Raw genomic sequence first — 10,819 nt, 5'->3', positions numbered from 1 at the left:
TGGGTTTAATAAAATCATTTTATCAAACTGCATTCAAGAATTTCATAGACCTAGCATAAAATTTTAAAGCTCTATTCTTAAAAAACAACAACAAGAAATAAAAGCTTTGAACTTAGTGAAAACCTAAAAAATTGGCGTCATTATGTCACTTCCGTCTTGTAAAGGACAATTTTTCCATAATGTTGTCTTCAAAATTCGCTTCATTTGCAAGGTAGAAAGAGCTAACAAAAATATGATGAGCTGAATTTGAAACATAATTGCAATTCACATACAATCTAAATAGAATTGAAAAATGTCATTTTATAATTCGGATGCAATTTGTCATCAAAAAGTTGTTTGCTATGTTATGTTTTGCAGTGCAAAATGCACTGTCTGTGTATAGTGTATAGTGTATAGGCCTAGTGTAGTGTACAATCAATTGTTAATTTTTTTTATGGTAGACTGGTTTGGTGATAGTAGGAACTTAAGGATATGATGATCAATGTTCCTTTTTTTTCAGGCTGTCCTCAGTGGCAAGCCACCAAACTGCAGCCATGGCAGCAACTCGTTCGAAGCATACACTTCCAGATCTGCCATATGATTACAATGCCCTGGAGCCTGTCATATCTGCTGAGATCATGCAGATTCATCATGCTAAACATCACCAGACGTACGTCAATAACCTGAACATCACTGAAGAGAAGATTGCTGAGGCACAAGCTAAAGGTGAGAGCCGTACTGTAGCATTGTTCTTCTAAATACCTACCAAAGTCGACATTCCCTAAAGTTTCGTGATGATCAGTTTTTATCTGCAAACAACTGCTTAATTTTAGCTTTACTAAATTCTGACTTTGGTGGATATGTAAACAGGCTTATTCACCTGTCGCACGTGCCTATACATGTACCTTGTAACCAGTCATTCTTGCTCATATATTTTCAGGTGATATTTCGGCTGTTATCAGTCTGCAGCCAGCTTTGAAGTTCAACGCTGGTGGCGACATTAACCACAACATCTTCTGGCAGAACTTGTCTCCCAGTGGTGGTGGTGAACCTACAGGTAAGACCTACCTACAAGTGTCACAGTATGTTATGGTCAATGCCATTTCTTGACCGCATTATCTATGAATGACTCCTCTCCTCCTCTCGTTTTCAACGAAAATAGTAAAAAACCTATCAATCTTCTTCTTCTGCGTTTAACCTGTACTATCAATCAAATAGTAAATGTAAAGGTTGGCAATTATGTAGTATGGTAATGAAATATGATTTGCCTTCTTAGTCATTTAACTCTTTACATTTGGCGCTCACATTTATTTCTAGGTGACCTGTTGGAAGCTATAAAGCGAGATTTCAGTTCTTTTGAAAAGATGAAGACGACTATGTCAGCTACAACAGTTGCTGTCCAAGGCTCTGGTTGGGGCTGGTTGGGTTATAATAAAAATACTGACAGACTACAGGTCGCAGCTACAGCAAACCAGGATCCTTTACTAGCAACAACAGGTATGATTTTGTCTCAGAATTTCGTCTCCTATTCCAACTTTCTTAGTTTGTAGTTCACATCTGTAACTCCACCAATTTGCATTTTGTGATTGCGGCAGCCAATCCCAAGCCTTGAGGAGGGTTAAATGTTAGGCAAGCAACTTAACTGGTAAAAAAAACCTGCAGTGAAAGCATTTACAAGTTGAAATGGCTAGCTGGCTGGGGCAGACTCGTGGATACCCTATGGTTTCTATAGAGCTGTGGGTTTATGAGTTATGTTCACATCCACCTATTTATCATAACTGATGGCGCACCTTGTCCATTTCAGGTCTAGTTCCCTTATTTGGTATTGATACGTGGGAACATGCATACTACCTCCAGTACAAGAACATGCGACCAGATTATGTCAATGCCATCTGGAATATCGTCAACTGGAAAGATGTGTCCTCACGGTTCAGCAACGCAAAACTTGACTGAACGGATGCAAACGAAAAAAAATTGAAGAAAGTTGCAAGATTAAGGATGACTATGTGCTTTTCATATTTGTAACTTCTTATCTTATATTATGTGAATAGAATGAAACGAAAATGTTTCTGGTATGAAGGGTGAACGTGAATCATGGAAAAGCGTGACTCAAACAAGAACATTTTTTTTCTTTCGTGTTGCCCCCCGACTGTATTTTAGGCCCTGTCTATCATGTTGTTGGCTATGCCTCGTGGCCGAGGGAATCAAAATGGAAACCGGGCGCATGCCATCCTGAGATACAGGTTTTTGATAATCCTACATCGTTTGAAAGATGTGGAGTATATTTAGAACCACTGATCACGTCAGGATGTGTTTCCCTGAGCTTAACCTTCAACAAGTTGATGTAGTTTTAATTTGTATACGATGTATAAAAAGCCTCATTATAACATTGTAATAATACTTTGTGTTTTTGCTAGTAAATAAAAGTTTCATTTTCAGTATTGTCCAAAGAATATGAGCGTTTTTGTCTTTGTTTCTGTCTGTTTGCCATGGTTGTGCCTATTTCCTGATCTGATGTGAACGTAGCCTTCAGTAATCCACCTAAGGGCACTTGGACTTGGGCCTCTATCCTTCCTATTGGCCTGGTCACATTATAGGTTCAGTATGTTTCAAAACATGAACGGTTGAGCATTGCTCTGAAGTGATCTCTGCTATCGAGCTCGTTCATTGGTCTGCGTTGAGATGGATTATCAAGTGTGGATCTAGTCCAGTGAATTCACTATACTTGCTAAAAGCTGGTTTGATTGCCAATATGTTCCACAGCTCTTGGCAATATCTTACGTAACTGGCTAGATATCGATATAAAGAAGAATGCAGCAGATTAACAGTTAATGCGAGATCAATACGAAACAACACGAGTTTATCACAAGTTTAAAGCTACCCAGAGGATTTCACGTGTACTCCAGGTAAAGGTGCAGGGCAAGGACTACTTGGCTCTCGGGGATATGCAAGGTAAATAACACAAAATAGGAGAAGCCAAAGAAGCATGAAAATATAAAAGAAACTCAGAGTGGGTACGTGCTACGGAACTTTGATCGGGAACGTTGAGGGCTGCGTCTGGATTGTAGACTGCCTCATACCGGATTCTGCACTCGGACCCTGTGATTAGTTAAAAGAGATGACAGAATCAATGTGAGGAACTCGGACCAGTAGGTTGTCTTTTCAATAGAAACAGTTTCTCTTCATTCGTGTGAAAAATCATCTTTGAGATGACAAGTCCCGTACAGAAGAAGAGCTCGTCCAGCGGAAATAAGACTAAAACGATCAAAGTGTTGATACTTGGACAATCTGGCGTTGGAAAGACAGGTAAGACCATGATTTTGAAAATGAGAGTTCTTCATATTCTGTCTCCTTCTTCAACATATCACTCTGAGCAGACAGGGAAGAATTTTCGGTATTTTGAGATGACTACAACAATAGCATTGTTATGTCACGAAGTTTATCAATAAAAGATAAGTCAATCCTATACCATGCGTGATCAGGAACTTAAACTGCCAATTTTGGTTACTTAAGAGAATATCAAAGCTCAGGGGGCTGTCAGGTTTTGATACGAAATACCACTGATGGTTATCACATGTCACTCTTAAACATAACTGAGCTTTTCCTTATCTTAAATAACTCACGATGTGGCTATTTAAGGATTAATGGATTGAATATCAAATCGCCATGTTTTGACATATGTATATCATTTCTAAAACACGTATCATGTATAACGGAAATCAAGATTACACGTTTCCTTAAAAGATTTACAAGACAAGTAATCAATTCCACCAAGTTTTATCTATGAAAGACCATCTCTAATATGAAATGGCCAACATAAAGTTTCTTGGTTAGCGTCGTTGCATGCGCCCTATTATTGCCGATAGATACTTAAAAGAAAAAAGCGGAATGTATTCGAATTATATTTGACCTGAAACCTCGAAATATCTTCCGTTGCAGCCTTGGTTGTCCGCTTCATAACGAGACGTTTTATTGGAGAATATGCAAGCGTCGGTAAGTCATTATATAGGAGGTCGCTCCAAGCAACAGCGAACTGCAACTAAAAGGAAGTAGCGTTTGTTTGTGTCTCTTCTTCAGCGTTACTGGATCAATGCAAGAGAAGACGCTAATACATATATTGGTTGTTGTCGGACCTATCTTCTGAACAATGATTCCTGTTTATACCACTCCAACCGTTTACCGGTTTCGCCGGTCTTTGTAATTGTAATATCTATACTCTCGAATATATTCATCATTGTAGCTCATCCTTACCAATATGCGTTCTATTCAGAGCAGAACTACTCGTATCTGGTAGATGTAGATGGCGATATTGTCAACTTTGATATTTTCGATACGGCAGGAGGGGTAAGCACCGTTTCTCGGCCGAACTAATTCCTCAGTCAACAGAGTGGGGAATACACTGTCGCGGGGGGGGGGGGGATTGAGCCGTCCAGCGATTCACAAAAGCCAAACTTCTCCCACGCACAAATGGCAACTGTGCAAAAAACGGTCAACAGTATCTGCTTCATCGGCAACAAAAGGGGGACATGTATTGAAAATATGCAGACAACATTGCATTTTGCATTCAAGAGGGTTACAGCATGAACACATGCTTTTTCTAAGTTTAATACACTCCGGACGCAGTGGACCGGCCTCGTCCTGTCGCCAAGGTCGATCAGGATGACAAAATGGACTTCATAGGAGTCCAAGGTTTTAAGGAGAACTGACAGTTCGATGTATCAACTCCCAAAATAACAGAACACACACTACAGCATTATACCAGCGTTTAGCTTCCAATGGTAGGCTATGTCCGGTCTCATTCTCCGATCAATGATCTCTATTTGAAGTTTCCAACGAACGTACTATTGTATCTAACTGATGAAATCTTTTACTTTCTCAATTTCAGGAGGTCGGCTCGAGTCTTCGCATCCAGGAGAACATCCGATGGGCCGATGCCTACGTTTTGGTTTACTCAACGACAGACTCTCAGAGCTTCGAGGAGTGCATGAGATTCAAATTCCTCATCAACCACTTCTCAACCAGAAAATTCAATTTAGGTGGTGGTGCATTAGAACCAGTCGTGATCCTTATAGGGAACAAATCAGACTTAGAATACGACAGGATGGTATCGTATGAGCAAGCAAATAAACGCTCACATGACTTAGCCTGTCTGAAATTCTTCGAGATGTCCGCCCGGGAATCTGTGGACGACATTAGAGAGGCTTTTAGAGAACTGTATGTAATTTATCGGGCGCGGAAAGGGACAAGGACGGGGCTTTTCCGCTCAGCGTCAACTAGATCACGGAAGACGTCTTCCCCAGATGACTATGGGAGGACCTCAAGTAATGGCAGTCTTTCTAGCACGGATGACGAGGGATCAGGGTCGGAGATGATGGGGCCGCGGTCCAGGTTCGCGTCAGTTGGACGCAGGTTCGGATGGATGATACCCACATTCACAAGGCAGCGCTCGTCGGATTCCTTTGGGAAAGGTTCTGATGAGGATATTTTTAAAAACAGCAAGCTTTAAACAAAGACTTCACTTTAATTGCATGAGATCACCAATAATAATTTTTGATAACATTCATGCAATAAAAAAGTTCCTTCACATTAGCAGGCGAAGGGCAAAATCATGTTAAAGTAAAATATTTATCCTCAAAGCTTGGTCAGTCATATACAGTCGAACTCTCATCCACGTGAGCGCACATTCGCTTTTCCCGCGTTATGAACTTGCCGCGAACTTCCCGAGGAAAGTCACATGACAGACAAAAATAGATTCATACAAGAACGTTGCATAAATTAACAAGCCCCCCTCGCTTAGAATTTCGAAGTATGCTGAACTCGCGTTGTGGATTTTTGAAGGCTAAATATATTTGCCTTTATAACTTGATTTGAGTAGAATTTGATGTGTAAATAATCATGTCAGCAGTTAGCTTATGTAGAGCATGTAGAAGTGTACTGTCGAGAGGTGTTTATGTTGCTAATACCGTCCAAATAAGGTACATATTGTTCTAATAAAGTCCTTGCTTGTGAAGCAAATTGGTATATCTTTCTTTAAAGCCTATGGCCTATGCCCCACAGCTCTGTCAGTGTCAGGTCCTTGATAGCCTCAGACAGGGGGCACACAATTTCGAGACAATTAGAAGATGCATCGCAGGAATCGGAGGGAGGTCATCATTCATGGCCAGAACAAACTTAAGTTTAATTATAGGCACAACAAACCAAAGAAGACGTATGGGACATGCCGCTAGTTTCTTGCGGCCTACGTTGGCTGGTGCAAAGGATCTTTGCTGAATTAGAAGATAGTTTCAAAGCTAGAACTTACATGAAGCAGAAAATAAAAAGTGGCCAAAGCTAAACTAAAGTCAGAAGAAGTGACGAGGTGACAGCGAGGGACTTTGTCACAACCAAGAAAAGACTTAGGCCTACAAATAATATTTTACTTGCAGATTGAACCATGATCGAACGTCACAAAGGGCGCCCCCTTTCAGACCTCAGGTGAATTACACTGTCGATGACGAGGAAGTCCGCAAGTTCAATCAGATGGCCAGTATGATGTGGAAAGAGGATGGCGAATTCAAGGCACTGCATGCTATGAACGAGCTGAGGGTACCACTTATCAGAGATGCCCTGGCATTGCCTGGCACTTGGAGGAAAACACCAAGGCCATTGGAGGGAAAACTCATCTTAGATGCTGGGTGTGGAGGAGGCATACTAAGTGAGGTATTTTTGGGAAGTGAAAATATTAAAATGTGCCCCTTTCACTGTTTAAATGTGCTTGATCCACAGTACCTTATGGCAATTGTCTGCAATCGGCTTAGGTCTGCTAAGGTGTTCTGAGTGAGTGCATTTGTTTTTAGGCTCTGTTGAAATCGTCAAAATGTTAGCTGTACACCCATAACTACCAATAACATTGTTCTGAGGTACTCTGTCTTTGACAATAAACTTTTATCCTTCATGTCTGTCCAATTTCAGCCCCTGGCCAGATTAGGTGCATTTGTTGTCGCAATAGATGCCTCAGAAAATAACATTCAGATTGCTCAGGGTCACATGATGCAGGACCCACTTCTCCGCGAGCAGATCAAATACATCCACTGTGATATTGAGGATTTGATCGGGACAGAGGAAGGAAAGTTTGATGGAGTGGTGTCATCAGAGGTGCTGGAACATGTCAGTAATGTGGACTCGTTTGTGGAATCTTGCTGCAGGCTTGTCAAGGTAAGACATGCAAGTTAAATTGGGATTGGTGAATAACTCCAGTTGACATTGCCAAATTCCTCTGCCTCTCTGTGGCCCATCTTTTACAGTGCTTCACACTGTAAACATTAGTGTGAAAAACTTGCTCGGTACATTTTAAAGTATCAGGTTACTGGTATAACAGAAATCTTTTTTTTCAGCCCGGTGGTTCCTTATTCTTCACGACAGTCAACAAGACCCAGTTATCCTATTATCTGGGGGTCATAGCTGCCGAATATGTCTTCAAAATTGTACCCCCTGGCACTCATGACTGGGAGAAGTTCATCCCTCCAGAGGAGTTAAAATTTATGCTGAGCAAAAGTAAGTTGTGCGTCAATTCCTCCATTCATATGCAGGTTTGACATCGCCGTAGTTTATTGGAGCTTGGGTACATGTTTACATCACTAGTTTCTTTGAGCTTAAAGTACGATCACTATCATTGTACAACTAATGCATCTCTGCAATTTTTCTTCCTCTTTCAGATGAATTCAGCACGAAATTGATCCATGGCATGTTTTACAACCTTTTGACAGGTCGGTGGATGTGGATAAAAGACACAAGCTTGTCGTATGCTATACAAGCAGTTAAAGAGGATCAAAGTGACTATTCAAGTTCTTCAGAGAGTTCTTCCAATGGAAGTGACTCTTGAAAGAGACTTTTATAGTGTTTGTGGTTTTTCTTATATGCTTGGCAAAACGTGGGAAATGTAATTGGCTTTTTGGTAAAAACATGCACCACCTGGCTGGCACACCAGCCAGTACATGTGCTGTGTACTTCAGATTTATGAAATGATATTTTGGACAAATCATGCACCACTAGGTCAGCGAAATGAGCCAAGTGGTGTATGTGAATGTCCTATAAGTAGTTGATTTGAACAGCTCATGGTAGGGTAACAATAGCAGTTGTGTTGGACAAACCCTGTATCATGAGTGTCCGCATCATATCAAGACTTCTTTCCCTGACGTTTCATATTTCAATAAACATAGAAGGTTTTTCTAAAATTTTGTCTCATTGTTATATTCTAGCAGGGTTTGCCATGAGGAACCTTTACAACAGAGTTTGACAACTAAGGCGGACACATTCTATGCCTTTTAACATCTTAAGAGTGGTACCTAATCTGCCGGGGAGACATCCTGTTAAGGGGGGACATTTTGGTCTCTGATCATTACCATTCATAACAAGGGTAAACTGTAGCAAGACCAAAGTCTCAATTTTGTCTCCACAGTGGATGGGACAGGGCTGTGATTGCAGTATTAGTCTTTTTGTTGTGCATTTGTCCTTGAGACCAATTTATCAAACGTCATGGAATTTCTCTTGGAAATGATAAGGGTGATTCTCTATGTGTTTTCATCATGAAGGGGTCATGCTGGGTCCAATCAGGCATATTTTAAATCAGAACACGAGGAATACTAGAAAGAGGCGGGTCATTTTCACTGGCCCCCCCCCCCCTCGGATCAGCCCCTGAAAATATTTACAGGAGAAATAGCACAAATTATCATTTTTCCACCATGCTAATAGTCCTCATAAGTGTCCATTTTTGTAGGCTGTGAAAATGTACCTTGTACTTCCTGTTTCTTCAATTGCCAGCCTAGACAAGCACAGTGAACCTCTATTACATTGGAAAGACATCTGACTAATCATCCTTTTCATTGCTGAGTTGCATGTGAATAGATTTTGTCGTGTTTGGTTTTATTTCCATTAATTCCCAGTTGGTGTCATTCGGACAAAATCACAGCCAGAATGCTGGGATAACACCACTTCAGGTTAAGTATTTTTATCCCAATGAACGGAAATCGATATAATTACATATTCTTCTACATCCTTTGGCCTCTTACTTTGTTCAGGGAACCGCAAAGGCTGTGCCATCAAAGATGAAAGGTGCCTCCCTCCATGACACAGTCATGACTGACATTGACACAGTAGAATAACTCGGTGAGGGACCATGCCCTAATTACCTCTAGCACTTGGTGCAGATAACTCGTTCACTCGAAAATGCACTCAGTGTTCTGTTGGTTTGCACCGAGCGTACTCGTAGAACCCAGATGGTCCCCGTTGACCTCTTCTCGTACCCAACGAACCAAACATAAAGGTGTCAGACAGTGGGAAGCGATCATAACAAGGTAGCTGGCATTCAAATGCTCTAATTGCCCTCGTTCCAGATATCAAAATGGTTCCTCAAGTGTGACAACCTGATAATTGGGACATGCATATTGACACGATTGATACACTCAAAGAATGGCTTTTATTTATTTTCATCTTTTGCATTCTTTCACTTGAAAATTGATTTCGAATTTAGAAATATTTACCAATGTTTAAAACTTGTAATAGATCAAGGTGTGTGTCTAATAAAACAATTGTATGAAATGACTTGGAATATTCCTGAAATTTCACATGTAAAATTTTCAGGACAAATTTATATTCATAATAACTGCACTGCAGTATTGTGTATTAGTGTAGAGGTTTTCTATTTAACTGGACCACGAGAAATTACGAACGGTGTAACCCTTTATGGACAACAGATGGTAAGCTACTGGAATATGTATTTGGAGTGGGCTCAACCATTATAATTGAAGTGTCACAATTTATGAGGACAGACAGCAAACTAGGTCATCACAACAAGGACAACACCCCTTACTCCCCTTGATCCATAAAATCGGGTGATCCATTCAAGTTGATCTGATTTTTTAAACATCGGTTTTATTAGGATATGTGAACTAAATGACATTTGGCCAGCCACTCATAATGAGTGCTAACTCATTAGGCGGGGACTAATGAATATATTATATCGACTAACCAGCTATATTGGATACCAGTATTATTCAACAAGAACATGAATGACTACATGTAACTATAGTAAAATCAACCACAAACTTTTGCAATACCTTGAGGGTCAAGATGGCAAAACGGGGATCCACGCCTGTCTGATTATAGCACCCTATAGCAGAGTATTTCCATATCTACATAGTAATCAGATGCAGCAACATCGAGGCGGAGATGTGAGGAACCGCCTCTATTAGCCAGGATACGGCCATTCTTTATCTAATACCAATGGTTGCCCAGTTTTAAAAGTTGAGACGATGTGATAATAGCAAAGGAAAAGCAACGGGTTTCTGAGCGCGCGCTCGTCGTTTTCATTCGGGGCCATATCCGTTGCCGCCAAGTCAGTTCTACCAGGAGCCAGGACCAGATTGGGCGACAAATAGGGGTTTGGCTGTAAAACAGAAAGGTATTGCTAAGTGAGGGCATGCTGTCACCTGTAAGGCAAGGATATCCGTTTTCTGAGTTGTCCCCAATTCGAAAAGTTTCGCCCTTCACGCGCCCCTCATAATAAGACTCTGGTTAGATTCAGGGAAATATCGCCACACTTTTTTTCTCAATGCGTGAAATGATGTACATTCGACCTCGAATATCGGTAGAAAAAGATCTAGCAACTTAACCGTGTGTTATATCGCCCGAATGGGCGACAACTCCCCGATTTAGCGATAACTCAATGACGGGGATCCATCAGCAATATATAATGGTTATCTAGGGCCGTTTACACGGTACCAGACCAGACCAGACTACCATGCAGATTACGTCGCTCACGACGTCGTGTTTACACGGTATACCAATCTAGACCAATCCAGAT

At 40.9% G+C, this 10,819-nt stretch overlaps 3 protein-coding genes across 3 annotated transcripts; all 3 read left to right on the top strand.

Annotated features, from left to right (window-relative positions):
• The first annotated feature begins 148 nt into the window (after window positions 1–148).
• LOC135487818 (superoxide dismutase [Mn], mitochondrial-like) lies at window positions 149–2,432 on the top strand. Its single transcript, XM_064771915.1, has 5 exons — window positions 149–211; window positions 500–705; window positions 920–1,036; window positions 1,297–1,476; window positions 1,784–2,432. Exons 1-5 carry the CDS (start codon window positions 180–182, stop codon window positions 1,930–1,932), a joined length of 684 nt encoding a protein of 227 aa, XP_064627985.1. The 5' UTR covers window positions 149–179; the 3' UTR covers window positions 1,933–2,432.
• A 756-nt stretch (window positions 2,433–3,188) lies between these two features.
• On the top strand, window positions 3,189–5,490 carry LOC135487749 (ras-related and estrogen-regulated growth inhibitor-like). Its single transcript, XM_064771820.1, has 4 exons — window positions 3,189–3,285; window positions 3,919–4,014; window positions 4,220–4,323; window positions 4,865–5,490. Exons 1-4 carry the CDS (start codon window positions 3,189–3,191, stop codon window positions 5,483–5,485), a joined length of 918 nt encoding a protein of 305 aa, XP_064627890.1. The 3' UTR covers window positions 5,486–5,490.
• Window positions 5,491–5,656: 166 nt separating this feature from the next.
• LOC135487817 (ubiquinone biosynthesis O-methyltransferase, mitochondrial-like) lies at window positions 5,657–8,192 on the top strand. Its single transcript, XM_064771914.1, has 5 exons — window positions 5,657–5,954; window positions 6,405–6,678; window positions 6,931–7,173; window positions 7,353–7,512; window positions 7,674–8,192. Exons 1-5 carry the CDS (start codon window positions 5,875–5,877, stop codon window positions 7,838–7,840), a joined length of 924 nt encoding a protein of 307 aa, XP_064627984.1. The 5' UTR covers window positions 5,657–5,874; the 3' UTR covers window positions 7,841–8,192.
• Window positions 8,193–10,819: the final 2,627 nt, after the last annotated feature.

Source organism: Lineus longissimus, chromosome 5 (genome assembly GCF_910592395.1).
Source record: "Lineus longissimus chromosome 5, tnLinLong1.2, whole genome shotgun sequence".
Lineage (NCBI taxonomy): Eukaryota > Metazoa > Nemertea > Pilidiophora > Heteronemertea > Lineidae > Lineus > Lineus longissimus.
This window is presented reverse-complemented; position numbering and strand designations above follow the sequence as displayed.

Excerpts from the sequence above, each read along its gene's own strand:
- LOC135487749 (XM_064771820.1), top strand. The coding sequence starts at position 3,189 with ATGACAAGTCCCGTACAGAAGAAGAGCTCGTCCAGCGGAAATAAGACT. Across the intron at positions 4,015-4,219 it reads GCTCCAAGCAACAGCGAACT|CTCATCCTTACCAATATGCG; the intron begins GCAACTAAAAGG and ends TCATCATTGTAG. Across the intron at positions 4,324-4,864 it reads TTTTCGATACGGCAGGAGGG|GAGGTCGGCTCGAGTCTTCG; the intron begins GTAAGCACCGTT and ends TCTCAATTTCAG.
- LOC135487818 (XM_064771915.1), top strand. The coding sequence starts at position 180 with ATGTTGTCTTCAAAATTCGCTTCATTTGCAAG. Across the intron at positions 706-919 it reads TGCTGAGGCACAAGCTAAAG|GTGATATTTCGGCTGTTATC; the intron begins GTGAGAGCCGTA and ends ATATATTTTCAG. Across the intron at positions 1,037-1,296 it reads TGGTGGTGGTGAACCTACAG|GTGACCTGTTGGAAGCTATA; the intron begins GTAAGACCTACC and ends ATTTATTTCTAG.
- LOC135487817 (XM_064771914.1), top strand. The coding sequence starts at position 5,875 with ATGTCAGCAGTTAGCTTATGTAGAGCATGTAGAAGTGTACTGTCGAGA. Across the intron at positions 6,679-6,930 it reads GAGGAGGCATACTAAGTGAG|CCCCTGGCCAGATTAGGTGC; the intron begins GTATTTTTGGGA and ends GTCCAATTTCAG. Across the intron at positions 7,174-7,352 it reads CTTGCTGCAGGCTTGTCAAG|CCCGGTGGTTCCTTATTCTT; the intron begins GTAAGACATGCA and ends CTTTTTTTTCAG.